Genomic DNA, 21,161 nt, shown 5'->3' on the forward strand with positions numbered 1-21,161 from the left:
GCTTTTTATTTAAAAAGTTTTCTTTTGAGAAATTTGTGATTATAGTATGAAGGAGCTCAGTCATTTGTAGGTTTAATGTTACATCTTACCAAAAAGTATAGTACCTGAATTTTATTTCATGCAGGAGTAAAATCAAGCCAGGGATAATATTGAATCAGATTTGTAGAACTTTTGAGGTCCTAGAACTGCAACAGCAGGTGGCATTAGAGATCAGGTTTAAGAATGAGTTGTAGGGATTTGAATATAAAGGGGAAAGGGAAATAAGGTGGATTGTGGGTTCAGGACACAACTGGATTCAGCTTTACCCTTTTGGTGGTGTTAATCTGTTTAAAGAGTGTGTGTGTGTGTATTTTAAACTAACTACTTCAAAATCTAACAGTTAAGAATTCTCTTCCAAGCCAAGTGTGGTGATGCATTCCTATAATCCTAGTAACTGGGGAGGCTGAAATAGGATGATCACAGATTACCAGCACAGCCCAGGCAATTTAGCAAGACCCTGTCTCAAAATAAAATAAAAAGGGTTGAGGGTATAGTTCAGTGGTTCTACCATTGGTTCTACACCTGGGTTCATAAGAACACAAACAAAAAAAGTATCCTCTTCCAGGGCTTGGGGCGAAACTCAGTGCTAGATCACCTGCTTAAGCATACACAGGGTCCAGAGTTCAATCCCCAGCACCGCAAAACAAAACAAAAAATAATAAGAATAATTTTCTTTCTAGAAGAAAACTTTTGATATCTATTCTTCACTTCTCCTACACTCTACCTTAAGCTAAAAGGTAGTAAAAGGTGAAGGGTGTCTTCCTGGGACTGCTTAATAACCGTAGCATATATATTACAAATAACCATTGCTTTGTACTAGCAAATGTCTAATGTCAATAGATAAGAGAGGAATATATTGTAATAGGATGGTAATTTTCATATTAACTATTGTTTCTTTTTATAATATTTTTTAGTTTTTAGTTATACACAATATCTTTATTTTACATTTATATGGTGCTGAGGATCAAACCCAGTGCCTCATGCATGGTAGGCGAGCACTCTACCACTGAGCCACAGACCCGATGACCAAATAAGAACACCTTAGAGGAAGAAAATATTTTAGCTCATGGTTTCAGAGGTTCAGTCCATATTGATCAACTCCATTTCTCTGGGCCCAAGACGAGACAGAACATCATGACACAGAGGGCATGGTGGAAGAAAGCTGCTCAGTTCATGACAACCAGGAAGCAGGGGTTGTTGGGGATAGTGGTAAGGATAGATATAAATATTATATCTTATTACAATTTATAAAAGATCCAGAATGCAAGTCTACATATACCATTGCTACCTTTCATTCCTGTGTTCATTTTGATAAAAACTATTCAAGAAAAAAGACCTGATGGTATGTAGGTACCTGCTAAGTATTGTTGTTTTCTTACCTTCTCTTAATTATTTTCTTTGGAAGCTGCTTGAGATAGAGACATTTGATTGTAGAAAAGAGTACTGGGCACAATACCCATGTTCTCTGTGGTAGTAGCAATTAAACAGATTATCCTGGATGTTCACATTTCGTTCATGTTTTGGTAAAGTGCCCCACCCCCTTATACACACACACACACACACACACACAATGAGTAGCCACGATTTGTCATAAAGCATTGGGCACAAGATAAGATGTCACTTTTTCCCCCAAAATAGAATTATAAAAGCATATGTTCCCTTAAATAGAACAGAGAATCAAATTCCTTCTTTTGCACTGTGGAGCCTTTGCTAGAAATGTACCAGGAAGATTTAAACTACCATAATTAGTTTAGTCAGGTTCATCCTCAATTCTCATTTTCATTTTGAACTTAATCAGCACTGCATTTTGATTGAGAGGTTTACTTTCTCTTAGAATGTAGAATGTAAGGGATATCTGCTTGAGTCTGTATTCTGGGTTAGTTTAGTGATACACATAGTGAAATATGGGGAATGTGCATGTTTCTCATTTTATTGTTGATCCTACTATGGGAAAAGTCATTTTTGAGCCAAATTGTAAGAAGATATAGCTTCCTCTTTCCCAGAGAATTGAGCCTAAATGCCATCACTTTGATTCATTAATTCAAAACACTGATTTTTACGATTGTTCATATCTTTTATTTCATTTTAATGCCTGAAAATCACTCCAGAGATACATGTAGACTGACTGCTCAGTAAGTGTACATTTCTGATAAATTCTGAGACAGCTTCCATGGAAATAAATAGGGAAGATATCAGAATTAAATACAATAACAAAACCTGGTGCTTTTAGGAAAATTGATTAATAGAAGAAGTATTTGTAAAGATGAACTTGTTTCCTGCCTGACATGACTTCGTGAGTCAGAATCACAGTATATAGTTCTAAATTGTATCTCTTTCACAATTAAATAGGGATTTATGGGGGAAGGGGACCATCCTGAGAGACTATAGATTAAGTCACTGTTGCAGTGACTTTTTCATTTTTGGAATAAAATAGTGATGGAAAAGAATAACTTCTTGCCCTCTGCTGCTGATATCTGGGACAAACATAACATGTTTGTTCCTTAAATTATATAGCAAAAAGAGATCTTTGCTGATAGAAATTCACCTCACACAATTTGTATATTGTTATTGTGTTGTTCCATTGTCATAATGTTTTTATGAAGAGATTAAACTTCCTTGAGTAATATGTTTTGGCTTACTCTCAATTATAGAGTATAATGAGACTGAGCATAGGGTTTGGGCTTCAGTCTGGAAAATAGAATTCAAGTCTGGAACCTCTGTGGCTTTGTAATTTAAGAAAAGTCTAACCAGGTGAAGTAGAGCACACTTGTAATCCCAGTGACTCGGGTGATTGAGGCAGAAGGATTGTGAGTTAGAGGTTGGCCTCAGCAACTTTGTGAGACCCTAAGCAGCTTAGAAAGACTCTTTCTCAAAAAATGAAAAAGCGCTAGGGATGTAGTTGAGTGGTAAAGCACCCCAGATTTCAATCCCCAGTACTTCCCTCCTAACAAGAAGAAAGAAAAAAAAGAAAGGTCCATATTGGTCTGCTTTTGGATAGAAAGTATTTGGTTATTTTGTATGAAAATGCTTAATTATCGGTAAGTTCGGTTTTCTTTAATATAGTTGGTTAGTATTATTTTTTTACTTCTGTTCTCAGATATTTTGATTCTCTTGACTAAATGCCACAAACTGAAGCTTTGTACATTTCTTGAAAATTATTCCTAAATATTTTTAGAAACACATTCTTGCCCTTGTTTATATTTTTAAATTCTAACATTTTGCAGGTGACTTATGTTTCATTTAATCATTTGGGGAAAATGAACACATCTTATCTAGAAACATTGCAATAGAATTTTGTGTGATTGGCTTAAAAGATGATAAAATTGTAGGCAAATTTTCCATCTGTATCTGTTTAATTGCATTCATGCTACGACACAATAGAATGGCATAATATGTACAACATAATAGAATGACAGGAGGAACTTTGCAATGAATGTCATGTACTCTGAGGAGTGTACATATTTTTAGTAAACTTTTTGTTTGTCTTCCTTTTTTGTGTTGTTATCTACAGAATATAGTATTAATCTTTTGTTTCAAAACTCTTTTACATTTAATAATGGACAGCTTTTCCTTTTTCATTAATTTAAGTACATGGCAAGTTAATTTCAGTCTCTACTACTGAACTTATGCTTACAGTTATTCTGTAACTGATTTTGTACCTTAATCATTCTCTAAAGAACTAGAGGATGTGAACAAAGCATTGTATTATAATTCAAAAATCATTCATAGCCTTTACTATATTTGTCCTATTGTATGATTCAGTTAAATGATTTATTTTTCCTTTTTTTACTCATTTTTCATTCTGTGATTTCTTTTCACCAGTCAGGTTCATTCTTTTGTTAAAAGGTGAAATGAAGGGCTGGGGATATGGCTCAAGCGGTAGCGTGCTCTCCTGGCATGCGTGCGGCCCGGGTTCGATCCTCAGCACCACATACAAAGATGTTGTGTCCGCCGAGAACTAAAAATAAATATTAAAAAAAAATTCTCTCTCTTTAAAAAAAAAAAAAAAAAAAAAAAAAAAAAAAAAAAAGGTGAAATGAAGACACTTGTGAACTATCAAAACAGATGTTTAATTTATCATCCTGTATTGTCAAGCATGCATTGTTTTATATATCTAAATGTCTGATGTGCAAGACAGAAGTAGGATATTTACTGATTTAACATTTTGTACATAGCAGAACACAATTTACAAACAACTGTTTTAATATAGTTTTTCAAAGGAACTTTGTACCTTGAATTCATAACTTGGGCAAATTCAAAAATTTTTCTTATCAAGTATTGAAAATGATTAGTACTCTATAGAAATATTTCAGAAATAAGCTTATTCAAATTTTAGACCTTACAAAGTTATCTCATTGAAGAATTATCTTAAAGTATTACATTTTTTTCTTTGGAATGAGAATAGACCCTGTTTTTGGTATTCTGTTTTCTTCTAATATTTTCATTTTGTAAACTATTCCTTACTAGCTCCAGGTCAAAGGTAATTTCTTTTTTTAATGAGCGAAGGTGATTCATTTTGGAGTTTATTGTAACATTTCTGAATTGAGGTTTGCTTTTAATTTTTACACAATGTGAAGAATTCTCTAGTAGGAATTTTTCTTGAAAGACTTAAGAATTTAAGAAAGTGAAATATTTCACTTAAAGATTAATGTTTAATGTTCTTTAGGCTTGTACACTAAAATTCTATGAAGATTAGAATTATATAAATGCATTACTCATTCTCATCTATATTTTAGCATTTATTTGCTTAAACATAAGATAATGCTCACACTAATGTACTTTATTACATTTTTGAATTTTTTAAAGCAGTTTTGCTGAGATATAATTCACATAACATACAGTTTACCTATTTGAAGAATAGATTGCTTTTTTTTATGTTCAGAGTTTTATAGCCATTACCTTAATTAATTTTAGATTTTTATTATATAAGAAAGCAACTCTATAGCCAGTAATAGTTATACATATTTCCCTACAATAGCCCCAGGCAATTATTTATGTACTTTCTATCTCCATTTGCCTATTCTATTGTAATTATATGTCGAATTCCTCATAACTAAAACACTCAGGGTCACTCCAGGTGAACTGGGCAGCACAAAATTATCACACAAGAGACAGATTCCTTTTTCTTTGGAGTTCTGTGACAGCTCCTCTAACCTTAAGGGTCCACAGAAAGAGAGCACGTGCTGAACACTTATTATTGAGGAGAAGCCATTCAAATGAGGCAGGGGGTCAGGTTTCAGGGAGTTGAGTTAGCTTTAGGATGTCTGGTGTCAGCAGGTTGACTGACATGTAGGAAGGCCACACCCAAAGGCAGAGCAAGAGAAGGGGACACACAAGGGCGTTTCCTTGGAACATTCTATCCCAAACAGGGCAAAGGGGTAGTATTACAAAGGAATAGGTAACAGGGACAGTGCCCAAGTCACTACGAAATGTAGTGATGGGTCAGAGCTTCTCGCTTCAGGATGGAAGGCGTGGGTCATTCAGAGTGGCTCCCCACAATTATATATCCTTTGACATACTTCTTATTTTCTCCTGTCCCTAACTCTCAAGCTTCTGATGACTACTCTGAAATAACTTTTTTAGATTCCACATATGAATGAGATCATGTAGTATTTCTTTGTTTTGCTTATTTCAGTTAACATAATGATCTCCAGGTTCATTCATGACAAGATTTCATGCTTTTTATGGATATATAATATTTTATTGTATATTTTAATCCGTTGGTTAGTCTTGATAAATACTTAGATTATTTTTTTAGTTTTATTGATTTTTTTTTAAATACTTGACAGCAGAATGCATTACAATTCTTATTACACATACAGAGTACAGTTTTTCATATCTTTGTATATAGAGTATGTTCATGCCAATTCATGCCTTTATACATCTACTTTTTTTGCATTACAATTCTTATTACACATATGTACCACAATATCTCTGTTTATATATGAAGTATGTAGACACCCAATTCGAGTCTTTATACATGTACTTTAGATAATAATGTCTCATATTCCACTGCCCTTGCTAATCCCCTGCCCCCCCTTCCCTATTTTAGTTTCTTGCCTATTGAAATACTGCTGCATTAAACCTGGAAGTATAGGTGTCTCTTCAACATATTATTTTCATTTCTTCTGAATATATACTCAGTAGTGGGATTGCTGGATCATATGGAAGTCCAATTTTTAGTATTTTATGGAACTTGGAAGTATTTTCCATAATGGGGCTACTAGTTTACATTTCCCCTGATGGTATATAAGGGCTTCTTTTCTACATATTCTTGCCAACATTCCCTTTTGTATTTTTGTTAATTTGGTGATTATTTAATTCTGGCCATCTCTTAAAGGACCCCACTTCTAAACACTGTAGTTGGATTAAGTTTCCATCAATGTAATATCTCACAGCAGGGAATAAATTTCAACTTGTGAATCCTTGGGGGGAACCCTCAAACCATAGGAAAACCATAGCATTTGCCTTTGCTTTTAATATCATTTTCAAAAAGTCATTGTTCGTATCAAAGTCATACAGCTTTTCAGATGTTTTTCCCTGGGAATTTTATAGTCCACTTTGAGTGAATTTTTGTATGCAGTGAAAGAGTTGGTTCTACATGGTGATGTCCTGTTTACTCAGTATCATTTATTGCAGGCACAGTCCTTACCCTCTTGTTGTTGGCACCTTTGTAAAAAAATCAGTTGGCTGTAAATGCATGGATTCATTTTTGGTCTCTGTTCCATTAAAAATCAGAATGGGAACTAATGAAAAAGAGACTAGAAAAACAACTAAAAAAATCAACAAAACAAAGATTGGATTTTTTTGAAAGATAAAATTATTAGACTTGAGGCTAGACTAAAAAAAGACGACTTCAATAAAATCACAGGTACAAAAGGAGATTAAGTGATACCACAGAAATACAAAGGATAACGTAGGAAAGAATAGTTTACTACCAACTATAATATGATTATAGTTGGTAGTAAACTATAATTGGTCAGTAACAGAAATTTCTAATGGGCATCCTGTGTTGAAAAAAAGTTAAGGTACAAACTTGGCACAGTGGCCTGTAATCCCAGCAGTTAGGGAGGCTGAGGCAGGAGGATTGCAAGTTCAAAGCCAGCCTAAGCAAAAGTGAGGTGCTAAGTAACTCCGTGAGAGACCCTGTCTTCAAATAAAATACAAAATATGGTGCTGGGGTTGTGGCTCATTGTTAGAGTGCTCACCTAGCACATGCAAGGCTCTGGGTTCGATAAAATAAACCAAAAAAAAAAATATATATATATATATAGTGAACATGTTAGCTAATGTCTAAATTTCTCTTTATTAAAATGAGAATAATTATTATAATTGCATCGTGGTGGTTGTAAAGATTAAATGACATACACTATGTGAGATAATTAGTAACTGGTCTTCCTGAGTATTTGAATACATAAAAGATGATAACTTCTCCAAGAAAAATACTAAGAGATGAAAGACAACTGGTAAATTGGTAAGAAACTAAGGACTGTTAACTTTAGATTCTGCATCTGTGCATTCAACCAACTACAGATTGAAAATACCCCCCCCCCGCCTTTTTTACTCACACACACACATACAAATCCAGCAGGAAAGTCCCAAAAAGTAACACTTGTATTTTCTATGTACCTGTGCTTCACTGAATTCACACAGATGAAGTGATGTGTTTATGTATAACCTGCGATAGTCTACTACCATTTTGCAGATCCTCAACCTCTCTCCAGCACTTATTTGAGAATTGTTTCCCTTGCATCTCATTTGTGTACTGTATAGTTAGGCCTACTATGGTTGCATCTGTACTGAACATGTACAGACTTATTCCCTAAACAATACAGTGTGCTATTTACATAGCATTTATGTTGTTAGGTATTATACATAATAGATGATTTAAAGGATTTAAGAAGATGAATAGGTTATACGCAAATAACATTTTATGTAACAGACTTCAGCACCTGAGGATTTTGTTATTTGAATTGGATTTTCGGAAGCTAGTCACCCGTCAAATACCAACAGAAGACTATATTTCTAAATTATTAAGGGCTCTTCTGCATTCACATTTTAAATTTTCAATTTAGAAAAATAATGTATATCAAGACCTTGAACAGCTATTTTACTGATTAAGACATCAAAAAGTAAGAAAAATCATGTAATAAGATGAAATTGAAATAGATGTGCAAAAGAAAGTGTTTCTATCAGTTGTGAAATCTTAAAAACTGATAATGGGAACGAAAAATCTTCATTGCATTTAACTGTCCAGAATGTATAACTGATACATGTGCATCCCTTTAGCCTAGCAGTTTCACCTTTACAAATTCATCTTAAGCAACTTAGCCAGACCCTGTTTCAAAAAAGATAAAAGGTCTGGGGAGGCTAAGTTTAATCCCCATTATCCACCAATGCCTGCTGGAAAAAAAAAAATTATCTGAAGGAGTTGGACAACTATGCAAAGATATATACAGTTGGATATCATTATATTATTTATTGTAGCAAAAAAGAAAAAAGTATTTAAGTTCCACCCAGTAGGAGTTTGATTTTTCTGAATTAATGACTAATATGAGAACATTGAATTTATAATCTCTTAGTTTATTTGCATATAAGTCTCTTCATTGTATTGATTATAGTAAGTGGGCTATAAACCAGCAAGTAGTTTTGTACCCTCCCCCTTTTTTTTTCCTTTTCAAACTATATTGAAGTCATTATAGATTGAACAAGAAATTGCAAAAGTAACAGAGAGGTTTTATGTATACTTCATTCAGCTTCCCTTAATGGTAAAATCTTATGTAACTATAGAACAGTATCAAAATGAGAAAATTTACACTGGTACAATCCAAAGAACTTATTTTCCTATTAAAAAAAATTATATACCTAATGGGATATTTTAATGCAGAATCTTTCTTGATGCCTAATACATAATATACTCTCTTAAAATGATAGCTCTTATTAACAGTTTTCCTTTAAAAATGTTCAGCAATAGAGTGCTCACCTAGCATGCGTGAGGCCCTGGGTTCTATCCTTACAAAAATAAAGGTATTGTGTCCACCTGCAACTAATTTTTTTGGTGTGTGTGTTGCTGGGGATTGAACCCAGGACTTTGTGCATGTAAGGTAGACACTCTACAAACTGAGGTATATCCCCAGCCCCAAAATAAAATATTAAAAAAAAAAAAAAGCCAGGCATGACGATGCATGCCTGTAATCCCAGCAGATCAGGAGGCGGAGGCAGGAGGATCAAAAGTTCAAAGCTAGTCTCAGCAATTAAGTGAGGTGCTAAGCAATTCAGTGAGACCCTATCTCTAATAAACTACAAAATAGGGCTAAGGTTGTGGTGCAGTGGTTGAGTGCCCCGAGTTCAATCCCTGGTACCCTCCCCCCCACAAAAAAAGCATCCTTATAAATGTAAGAAGAAAAAATCACCAGTACCAAATATAGTTTTCAAAAATCTTTTTTTTTTAATATTTATTTTTTAGTTTTCGGCGGACACAACATCTTTGTTTGTATGTGGTGCTGAGGATCGAACCTGGGCTGCTCGCAAGCCAGGCGAGCGTGCTACCACTTGAGCCACATCCCGAGCCTTAGTTTTCAAACATCTTAATAACATTGTCTTATTTATTCAGTTTATCTAATGTCAGGATTTTTATCAAATGATTTTTAAAACCAACCCCAAATTATTCATCTCTGTATGTCTTTAACCCCTTTAATCATAAGGAGATACTAGCCATTTTAGGCTGCACTTATGTTTGTGTGTTTTAATTTTTTCCTTTTGAGTGTGTGTGTCTGTGTGTGTATGTGTGTGTGTGGTACTGGGAATTTAACCCAGGGCTTCCATTGTGCTACTCTACCAGGTTTACAATGTACTCAGTTCTGAGTACTCTGTACTCAGTTAATTTATCCGAGATAATTTATTTCTGGCAGAAGCAAACAATCAGATTTGAGCAGATCCTTTAACTAATTAAGGGAAATGGATGTTTCTATTTTCTGAACAGACAAATTTTAAATAATGTTTTATTATTGAAGTATGATATATACATAGAAAAGTGTGCAAATCCAAAGTGTGACAACTCTGTGAAGTTTTATAGTCCCAGTTTCCAGTCACAATCAGCATTGATTTTTTTTTTTTTTTTTTTTGTACTGGGGATTGACCCCATTGGAGCTTAACAACTGAGCCACATCCCTAGCCATTTTTTATGTATTTTTATTTAGAGACAGAGTCTCACTAAATTGATTAGGGCCTTGCTAAGTTGCTGAGGCTGGCTTTGAATTCCTGATCCTCCTGCCTCAGCCTCCAAGCTGCTGGGATTACAGGCGTGTGCCACCATGCCTGTATAACCAGCATTCAATTTAAGAAATAGAACATTACCAACATCCACCATGGCCTCCCTGGTTTTTGTCTCATTACCATCTATATCAAAGGTAATCCTTTTCTTAACTTTTTTTCTTTATTTGCTCCCCCAACCCTTCTTCTCATTATTGGGGTTCTAGCCCAAGGACCTCCAGTGACTGAGCTACATCCCTAGCAGGTTTTGTTTTTTATTGAATCAAGTCTTGCTAAATTAGCCAGACAGGCAATCCTCCCCTCAACTTACCAAGTAGCTGGGTTTTATAGTCATCACCACCACACCTGGCTTGACTTTTACTATCATAAATTGTTAGGTGTATTTGTGAACTTCATATTAATGAAGTTATGTCATATACACTCTAGTGTTCTAGCTTCTTTTAGTTCAGTATTGCTTGTGACCTTTATTCATGTAATGCATATACTTATAGTTTGTTTAAAGGGTAACTTAAAATTGAAAGTGCCATAATTTTGGAGTATAAAAATACTTTTAAATATTTAAAACAATGAAGTCTTTTAATGTTTAAAAAATAAACATGGAAGAAAGGGATTCTTTATATGATAGAATGGGAAGCTATTGGAAGACATTTTTAAGGATCTCTTCCAGTGCTGTGGCTGTAGCTCAGTGGTAGAGTGCTTGCTTACCATGTGAGGCCCTGGGTTCGATCCTCAGCAAATCTCTTCCAGCTACTTGGGAGGCTCAGAATGGAGAGTATTACTTGAGTCCAGGAGATTAAGACCATCCTGGGCATATAGGAAGACCCTGTCTCTCTAAAAAGTGTGTGTGGCTGGGGAGGGGGGACGATGAATATGAAAAAGAGGGGTAGGGAAGGGGAAAGAATATGAATATGAGGTTGGCCCCCCTCGAGTTTCTTCTTGGCCAAATGTTAGGGTCCAGTCCAGAAGAAGAGACACTTTTCTTTATTCTGTGTCTGTCAAATATTGAGTATATTGTGCTTCAATATAGGTGCCACATGGAAAGAGGAATATTTACAAATTGAAATGTCCTAATTAGAAATGGACTAGAAAGAAGTATAACTGAAGCAAAAGATTAAATATTCTGACTGAATTTAAATATTTGAAATGCTATTGGGAAGAAAAATTATTAGACTTATTCTGTTATTTGAGAAAGTGAATCTTGAAAATTACAGAAAAATAACAAAGTGTATTTCACTTTATGTTTACTCTGAGGGAAATACTCCCCTGCCCAACCCCAGTGCTGGAGATCAAACTGAGGGTCTTGTTCACTAACTAGGCAAGCAAGCAATCAACCAACCTACATCCCAGCCCCCAGAACTTATGGCAAGCTTGAATTCCAAATGTAATCTCTTTTTTTAATACCTTTACTGTTTATTTTACTATTTATAAATATTTTTATGTTTTGCTGTGGAGCAAACTTAGTGCCTTATACCTGCTAGGCAAGACTGATTACCGCTGAGCTACAATACAACTCTTGACACTCTGGATGTCATCTAAATATCATGCTTTAAAGTAATAAAAATAATTTCACATATTATTATGTAATCTCTGATACAGTTTGATGTGTTTTGGGATCTTTTTTTTTTGTAAGTTTTGGACTGGACATATAGATTAATGGTAGAAGGCTTACTTGACATAAGGCCCTGGGTTTTGATTCCTAGCACAGATAAAAACAAAATATATAGCCAGGAATAGTGGCACACACCTGTAATCCCAACAGCTAGGTCTCTAAGCAATTTAGCAAGACCTTGTCTCAAAATAAAAAATAAAAATGGGGATGTGACTCACTAGTTCATCACCTGTCTTCATTCTGGTACCAAATTTGCTTTGGCAAACTTATTATCTTTATGTCTTCCTAGCCACAAACACCACATATCTTTACATTTTTTCAGGTTTTTCATGATTATTTTATATTTAGAGAGAACTATTTATTATTGGTTGTCCCAAAGTAAAATAGACTATTGTGTGAAGTAGTGAATTTATTGGTAAAGTACATAGTGAGGACTCATGAATTAGATTGCAGTATACAATAACTTACTTAGGATAAATGGCTTTTAGTGTAAGATTTCATCTCAAAACATATTCTGCCGAAAATAAGAATTTTAAAATTGTTTTTTCTAGTTTTCCCACATTAAGAGAGCTTTTATCTGCTCTCTTCAGGACTATATTTAGAATGAGTTAAAGGAGTAGAAATAGGTCAGGATTGCCCCATTTTGGTTTGGTGTCATTGAAGTCAACGAAGGAGTTAGTGAACTTTTATTTTGAAAGAAGACCTTAGCTATGGCCTGGGATAGTGGCTCAGTGGTTGGATGCTTGCCCAGCACATGTGAGGCACTGGGCTTGACCCTCAGCATCACATAAAAATAAAGGTGTTGTGTTCATCTACAATCAAAAAAAGAAAGAAAGAAAGAAAAAGAGGGCCTTAGCTAGAAATATTTGTCTTTTCACAAACAGTACATTCATATGCTTAATGTGTAATCAATCAAAAGTAAAGTGAAAGTAGAAACTACTAATTTTCTGTTTAAAACAATGTCAAAGAATATTATAGAGATACTTCTAAAGATTCTGTGATGTATAGATTTATATGATGTAAGGTCAACAAACATATCTTGATGGTTTCTGATATAGCAACAGATAAATTAATGTATTATGACATTTAGTGTAGCACAGGGTTTTTTAAAAGCTCTGTTATCTGTAGTAGCTGATATGTGACATTTATTGGATTATAATGCAAAGTTGAATTGTTAAAGGTTTACTCTCTGAAACCTTTTTCTTGTTCAAATTTTAGGACCCTTCAAAGTTGTACAAGAAAACAGGTGATGTTGCAGCCATTGAATGTCAGTCTGAAGAAAGTATCCATCTTCATTCACAGGGAGAAAGCAATCCTTTGTCTAAGAAGCTTTCTCCAGTACACTCAGAAATGGCAGATTACATTAATGGAACACCATCTTCTCTTGTTGGTAGCCGTGATCCTGAATTAAAGGACAGAGCATTACTTAATGGAGGAACTAGTGTAACAGAAAAGTTGGCCCAGCTCATTGCTACTTGTCCTCCTTCCAAGTCTTCCAAGACAAAACCGAAGAAGTTGGGAACTGGCACAACAACAGGATTGGTTAGCAAGGATTTGATCAGGAAAGCTGGCATAGGCTCCGTAGCTGGAATAATACATAAGGATTTAATTAAAAAACCAACTATCAGCACAGCAGTTGGATTGGTAACCAAAGATCCTGGGAAAAAGCCAGTGTTTAATGCAGCAGTAGGATTGGTCAACAAGGACTCTGTGAAAAAATTGGGAGCTGGCACTACGGCGGTATTCATTAATAAAGATTTAGGCAAAAAGCCAGGAACTATCACTACAGTAGGACTGCTGAGCAAGGATTCAGGAAAGAAGCTAGGAATTGGTATTGTTCCAGGTTTAGTGAATAAGGAGTCTGGCAAGAAGTTAGGACTTGGCACTGTGGTTGGACTGGTTAATAAAGACTTGGGAAAGAAATTAGGTTCTACTGTTGGCCTAGTCACCAAGGACTGTGCAAAGAAGATTGTAGCAAGTTCTACAATGGGATTGGTTAATAAGGACATTGGTAAAAAACTAGTGAGTTGTCCTATGGCAGGACTGGTCGGCAAAGATGCCATAAACCTTAAAGCCGAAGCACTGCTCCCCACTCAGGAACCACTTAAGGCTTCTTGTAGTACAAACATCAGTAATCATGAAAGTCAAGAACTTTCTGAATCCCTGAAAGACAGTGCCACCAGCAAAACTTTTGAAAAGAATGTTATAAGGCAGAGTAAAGAAAGCATATTGGAAAAGTTCTCAGTCCGAAAAGAAATCATTAATTTGGAGAAAGAAATGTTTAATGAAGGAACGTGCATTCAGCAAGACAGTTTCTCATCCAGTGAAAGGGGATCTTTTGAAACCTCAAAGCATGAAAAGCAACCTCCTGTATATTGCACTTCTCCAGACTTTCAATTGGGAGGAGCTTCTGATGCATCTACAGCTAAATCCCCTTTTAGTGCAGTAGGAGAAAGCAATCTCCCTTCCCCATCACCTACTGTATCTATTAATCCTTTAACCAGAAGTCCCCCTGAAAATTCTTCACAGTTGGCTCCGAATCCGTTACTTTTAAGTCCTACCACAGAACTAATGGAAGAAATTTCTGAATCTGTTGGAAAAAACCAGTTTACTTCTGAAAATACCCACTTGAATGTTGGTCATAGGTCAATGGGTCATAGCATAAGTATTGAGTCTAAAGGGGTTGATAAAGAGCTAAATGATTCAAAAACTACACATATAGATATTCCAAGAATAAGCTCTTCCTTGGGGAAAAAGTCAAGTTTGACTTCTGAATCCAGTATTCATACAATTACTCCTTCAGTTGTTAACTTCACTAGTTTATTTAGTAACAAACCTTTTCTAAAACTAGGTGCAGTATCTGCATCAGACAAACACTGCCAAGTTGCTGAAAGCCTAAGCACTAGTTTGCAGTCCAAACCATTAAAAAAAAGAAAAGGAAGAAAACCTCGATGGACTAAAGTGGTGGCAAGAAGCACATGCCGGTCTCCAAAAGGGCTAGAATTAGAAAGATCAGAGCTTTTTAAAAATGTTTCATGTAATTCACTATCAAATAGTAATTCTGAGCCGGCCAAGTTTATGAAAAACATTGGATCATCTTCATTTGTAGATCATGACTTCCTTAAACGCCGATTGCCAAAGTTGAGCAAATCCACAACTTCATCTCTTGCTCTCTTAACTGATGGTGATAAACCATCTCATAAGTCATTTGCTACTCACAAACTATCCTCCAGTATGTGTGTCTCTAGTGACCTTTTGTCTGATATTTATAAGCCCAAAAGAGGAAGGCCTAAATCTAAGGAGATGCCTCAACTAGAAGGTCCACCTAAAAGGACTTTAAAAATCCCTGCCTCTAAAGTTTTTTCTTTACAATCTAAAGAAGAACAAGAACCCCCAATTTTACAGCCAGAAATTGAAATTCCTTCCTTCAAACAAAGTCTCTCTATATCACCTTTTCCAAAAAAGAGAGGTAGACCTAAGAGGCAAATGAGGTCACCAGTCAAAATGAAGCCACCTGTACTATCAGTGGCTCCATTTGTTGCTACAGAAAGTCCAAGCAAGTTAGAATCTGAAAGTGAAAACCATAGAAGTAGCAGTGATTTCTTTGAGAGTGAGGATCAGCTTCCGGATCCAGATGACTTAGATGACAGTCACAGGCCAAGTGTCTGTAGTATGAGTGACCTTGAGATGGAACCAGATAAAAAAATTACCAAAAGAAACAATGGACAATTAATGAAGACAATTATCCGCAAAATAAATAAAATGAAGACTTTAAAGAGAAAGAAGCTGTTGAATCAGATTCTTTCAAGTTCTGTAGAATCAAGTAATAAAGGGAAAGTGCAATCCAAACTTCATAATACAGTATCAAGTCTTGCTGCCACATTTGGCTCTAAATTGGGCCAACAAATAAATGTCAGCAAGAAAGGAACCATTTACATAGGAAAGAGAAGGGGACGCAAACCAAAAACTGTCTTAAATGGCATTCTTTCTGGTAGCCCTACCAGCCTTGCGGTCCTTGAGCAAACCGCTCAACAGGCAGCTGGTTCAGCATTAGGACAGATCCTTCCCCCTTTACTGCCTTCATCTGCTAGTAGTTCTGAGATTCTTCCATCACCTATTTGCTCTCAGTCTTCTGGTACTAGTGGAGGTCAAAGCCCTGTTAGTAGTGATGCAGGATTTGTTGAACCCAGTTCAGTGCCATATTTGCATTTGCACTCTAGACAGGGTAATATGATTCAGACTCTTGCAATGAAAAAGGCTTCAAAGGGGAGGAGGCGGTTATCTCCTCCTACTTTGTTGCCAAATTCTCCTTCACACTTGAGTGAACTCACATCTCTGAAAGAAGCTACTCCTTCCCCAATTAGTGAGTCTCATAGTGATGAGACCATTCCCAGTGATAGTGGAATTGGAACAGATAATAACAGCACATCCGACAGGGCAGAGAAATTTTGTGGACAAAAAAAGAGAAGGCATTCTTTTGAGCATGTTTCTCTGATTCCCCCTGAAACCTCTACAGTCCTTAGCAGTCTTAAAGAAAAACATAAACACAAATGTAAGCGCAGGAGTCATGATTACCTCAGCTATGACAAGATGAAAAGACAGAAACGAAAACGGAAAAAGAAATATCCCCAACTCCGAAATAGACAGGATCCAGACTTCATTGCAGAGCTGGAGGAACTAATAAGTCGTCTAAGTGAAATTCGGATCACCCATCGAAGTCATCATTTTATCCCCCGAGATCTTTTGCCAACTATTTTTCGAATCAACTTTAATAGTTTCTATACACATCCTTCGTTTCCTTTAGATCCTTTGCACTACATTCGAAAACCTGACTTAAAAAAGAAAAGAGGGAGGCCCCCTAAAATGAGGGAGGCAATGGCTGAAATGCCTTTTATGCACAGCCTTAGTTTTCCTCTTTCTAGTACTGGATTCTATCCCTCTTATGGCATGCCTTATTCTCCTTCACCCCTTTCAGCTGCTCCCATAGGATTAGGTTACTATGGAAGGTATCCTCCCACTCTTTATCCACCTCCTCCATCTCCTTCTTTCACCACTCCACTTCCACCTCCTTCCTATATGCATGCTGGTCATTTACTTCTCAATCCCACTAAATACCATAAGAAAAAGCATAAACTACTTAGACAGGAGGCCTTTCTTACAACCAGCAGGACTCCTCTCCTATCCATGAGTACCTACCCCAGCGTACCTCCTGAGATGGCCTATGGTTGGATGGTTGAGCACAAACACAGGCACCGTCACAAACATAGAGAACACCGTTCTTCTGAACAACCCCAGGTTTCCATGGACACTGGCTCTTCCAGATCTGTCCTGGAATCTTTGAAACGCTATCGATTTGGAAAGGATACTGTTGGAGAGCGATATAAGCATAAGGAAAAGCACCGGTGTCACATGTCCTGTCCTCATCTCTCTCCTTCGAAGAGCTTAATGAACAGAGAAGAACAGTGGGTCCACCGAGAGCCTTCAGAGGCTAGTTCTTTAGCCTTGGGATTGCAGACACCTTTACAAATTGACTGTTCAGAAAGTTCTCCAAGTCTATCCCTTGGAGGATTCACTCCCAACTCTGAGCCAGCCAGCGGTGATGAACATACAAATCTTTTCACAAGTGCAATAGGCAGCTGCAGAGTTTCAAACCCTAACTCCAGTGGCCGGAAGAAATTAACTGACAGTCCTGGACTCTTTTCTGCACAGGACACTTCACTAAATCGACCTCACAGAAAGGAGCCACTGCCTTCCAGTGAAAGGGCTATACAGACCTTGACAGGTAAGAGGGTTATTTCTTGTTTTATTTTTGTTTCAGTATAAATTTTTTCCCCATTGGTTGCCTGATACCATGTAGTTGAACTTTTAATCTTTTTTTAAATTACCTTTTTATAAATGTATTTTGAAATCTTTTCAAAGTTCTCATGTTTCTTAGATGAAAGAAATAAGAAATGTCTTTGCATTAATTTTGAATCTTGAACTGAGGTATCTTTGTCAAAAAAAATTTTTTTACACAACTTTTGGAAACCAGGAAAAAAAATTATTTACTTTCCTCCTGCAAAACGGCTGTACACAATACCATTTGTTAAGAAATAGTTGAGAGGGGCTGGGATTGTGGCTAAGTGGTAGAGCGCTTGCCTTGCACGGGCGGGATCCTCAGCACCACATAAAAATAAAGGCATTGAGTTGTGTCGATCTACACCTAAAAAATAAATATTTTTTTAAAAAAAAGAAATAGCTGAGAGATACCTGTTAATAGAGAGTAGGATTTTTAAAGCAATTATAAATGCTTTTATGTTATAGGAAGAATATGTTATTAACCTTGTATAATATGTCTTAAAAAAAATGTAAGACCTGAATATTTTCAGCCTTGTAAAATTTAACTCAGTATTTACAGGGATTTTATTTGCAGAATACCTCTTCTTAAAAGCAGTTTCCATTAGATATAAAAGAAATGGTATTGATCTAGATAATATAATCATATCCTCTAGAAATGTCTTGAATTAAAAAAGAAAACAAGAAAGAACATTATCCATTCAAAAACACGTAGCTAAGTTAGAAATTATTTATCACAGATCTCAACTCTGAAGGCTTGTAAATTAACTCTAGAAACTGTAGAAACCGGGGCTGGAGTTATGACTCAGCGGTAGAGCACTTGCCTCGCATGTGCAAGGCCCCCGGGTTCCATCCTCAGCACTACATATAAATAAATAAATAAAAAACAAATAAATAAATAAATATTACTGTGTATGATTACAAAAAAAGAGCATCCCTTAAAAAAGAAAAGAAACTGCACAAACCTGGAAAAAAGTTGTATGTTCATGAATATTTTTCTAGAGAAAATCCATAGATTTCATCAGATTCTCTTAAGACTTTCTTAGCTTCAATACCCTCTCCTGTATAATGGGATTAGTAGAGATATTTTAAGAAGTAAATGATATTTTAGTGCTTGTACATTGATTTGTATGTAGCAAGCACACAAGTGTTGCAATTATTTCTCTAAAAGATAATAATCTTGTGGGGCTGGTGTTTTGACCCAGTGATAGAACATTTGCCTTGCACATGTGAGGCACTGGTTTTGATGGTCAGCGCTACATAAAAATAAATAAATAAGATAAAGATATTGTGTCAGTTAAAAAAAAAAATCTTGTGAATTGGGGGAAACAGACAAGGAGCTTTTAAACTGTTTTTCTTTCTTTATTAGCTGCTTAGTGGAGAAATTGAGGTTCATTTGACAATTTTTAAAACAAATATGTAATCAGTGACAGTTTTTGAGCATCTGTTATTTACCAGGTATTCTCCTTTTGAGCTCTTGTTACATAATAGGAATTAAAGCACAAAGGTTTGTTGTTTTGTGGGAATTTTAGTGGAGGTAATGGATAACAACCAGAAAAGAATCACATTGTTTCATTAAAATTGTGTTAAAGGATATAAAAAAAGAACAGTTCTATGAAATTATAAAATGGGGGAAGGGCTAAATCAGAGGAGGTTTCCCTTAGTGACCCTTAACTGCACTTGAAGCATTAATAGCACTTATCTGTGTAAACAGAATCCCACTCATTCATTTATTCATTCATTTGTTCATTCATTTATTCCAAAAACAACAGCACTGTTTAACTCAGTGATACATAGTATAGAGTAAAGACCTGATATCTTGGAACTGGAGCTTTAGTTCAATGGTAGAGTGCTTATCTAGCACATATGAAGCCCTGGATTTGATCCTCAGCACCACATAAAAATAAATAAATAAAATAAAGGTATTATTTATAACTAAAAATTTTTTAAAAACCTGATATCTGACCTCATTTATTTTTAGCTTAGTGAAGGAAGATGAATAGGAAATAAAGCAAATAATGACATAATTGAGAACGTGCTATGAAGTTAATGTAATAGGATGCTTTGAAGTAAGTATAACAAAATGAAGAGATGGAGAATAAAGGACAGGGCAAAAAGAATCTAATTACGTAGAGTTATTAGTTATGGCCCGAGGGTTAAAATTGTGGGACTTGAATGAGACAGGAGGAACGTGAGTTCAAAACCAGCCTCGGCAATGGCAAGGCCTGAGTAACTCAGTGAGACCCTGTCTCTGATAAAATGGGGATGTGGTTCAGAGGTCTAGTGCTCCTGAGTTCAATCCCCGGTAACTCCCACCCCCCACCTCCCACTTAAAAAAAAAAAATGGAACTTGAAGGATAATAAGTCCTAGCTTAGATTATGTCTGCAGATCCTGAACTAGGAAAGAACTTAGGTGTTAGACAAACTGAAAAAAGCTACACTGTGATGGGGATATTAGATAAACTGGAAAAAAGCTTCACTGTGGTAGGATAAGGAATATAAAAGAGTAAATGGTAGAAGATGTAACAGAAAACAGCCGGACTATATAATAAAATTTTGTACTAAGGGCAAAAGATACAGAAGAATTGAGTTTAGATATGCATTATTGAATGATCATACTGACATCAGTATAAACACTAAATTGGAGGGGATAAAAGGAATTGTAGTAATATAAATAATATGATGGTGGTTAGACTAGAATGGTAGACCACTTTTTGTATGAACATTTGGGAGATTATTGATGCCATGTACTGAGACACAGAAGGCTAAAGGATGAGCAGATTTAGGGAACAGCTGATGTTTACTTTCTTTCTTTTTATTTTTTATTTTTTTATTTGGTGGTGGTGGGGATTGAGTCCAGGGCCTTGTGCATGCAAGGCAAGCATTCTCTCAATTGAGCTATATCCCCAGCCCCTGATGTTTACTTTCTAATAAATATAGTTGTACAGTTTTTTGTTTTGTAGTGCTGGGGATTTAATCCATGGCCTTGCACAAGCTAGGCAAGCACTCTAATATTGAGCTATGCCCTGAACTCTCTAATATATATAGTTTGAGGTACCTGAAAAAAGATTAAAGTAGAGATACTGAGTAGACAATTGGATATGTAATTATGGGGCTCATTATGAAAGTTTGGATGGGAGGTTGAAGCATTTCACTATGAGCTTTTTGTTATATATACATACGTGTGTGTGTATAAATATATATATATATATATATATATATAATATATATATATAAATAAATCGATGGCTACAATACCTTTATTTTATTTGTCTTTTTATGTGGAGCTGAGGATTGAACCCAGGGCCTCACGTGTGCCAGACAAGTGCTCACATTGAGCCACAACCCTAGCCCCATTGCTGAGTTTTTGAAAATTTTTTTTAGCAATATCATTCACTAAAAACAA

The 21,161-nt window shown here is 35.7% G+C and overlaps 1 protein-coding gene across 4 annotated transcripts in view; it reads left to right on the forward strand.

Moving 5' to 3' along the window:
• Ash1l (ASH1 like histone lysine methyltransferase) overlaps positions 1-21,161 on the forward strand; it is a 174,505-nt gene that overhangs the window by 36,058 nt on the left and 117,286 nt on the right. For all 4 annotated transcript variants that reach the window (XM_046421554.2, XM_058571916.1, XM_046421555.2 and 1 more), the window contains exon 3: positions 13,139-17,702. In XM_046421554.2, coding sequence (XP_046277510.1) covers positions 13,139-17,702 — 4,564 coding nt within the window. The remainder of the gene's footprint in view (positions 1-13,138; positions 17,703-21,161) is intronic.

This window comes from Marmota monax, unplaced genomic scaffold (genome assembly GCF_021218885.2).
Source record: "Marmota monax isolate L192 unplaced genomic scaffold, Marmota_monax_Labrador192_F-V1.1 WCK01_AAM20220418_F8-fsc00108, whole genome shotgun sequence".
NCBI classification, from domain to species: Eukaryota; Metazoa; Chordata; class Mammalia; order Rodentia; family Sciuridae; genus Marmota; species Marmota monax.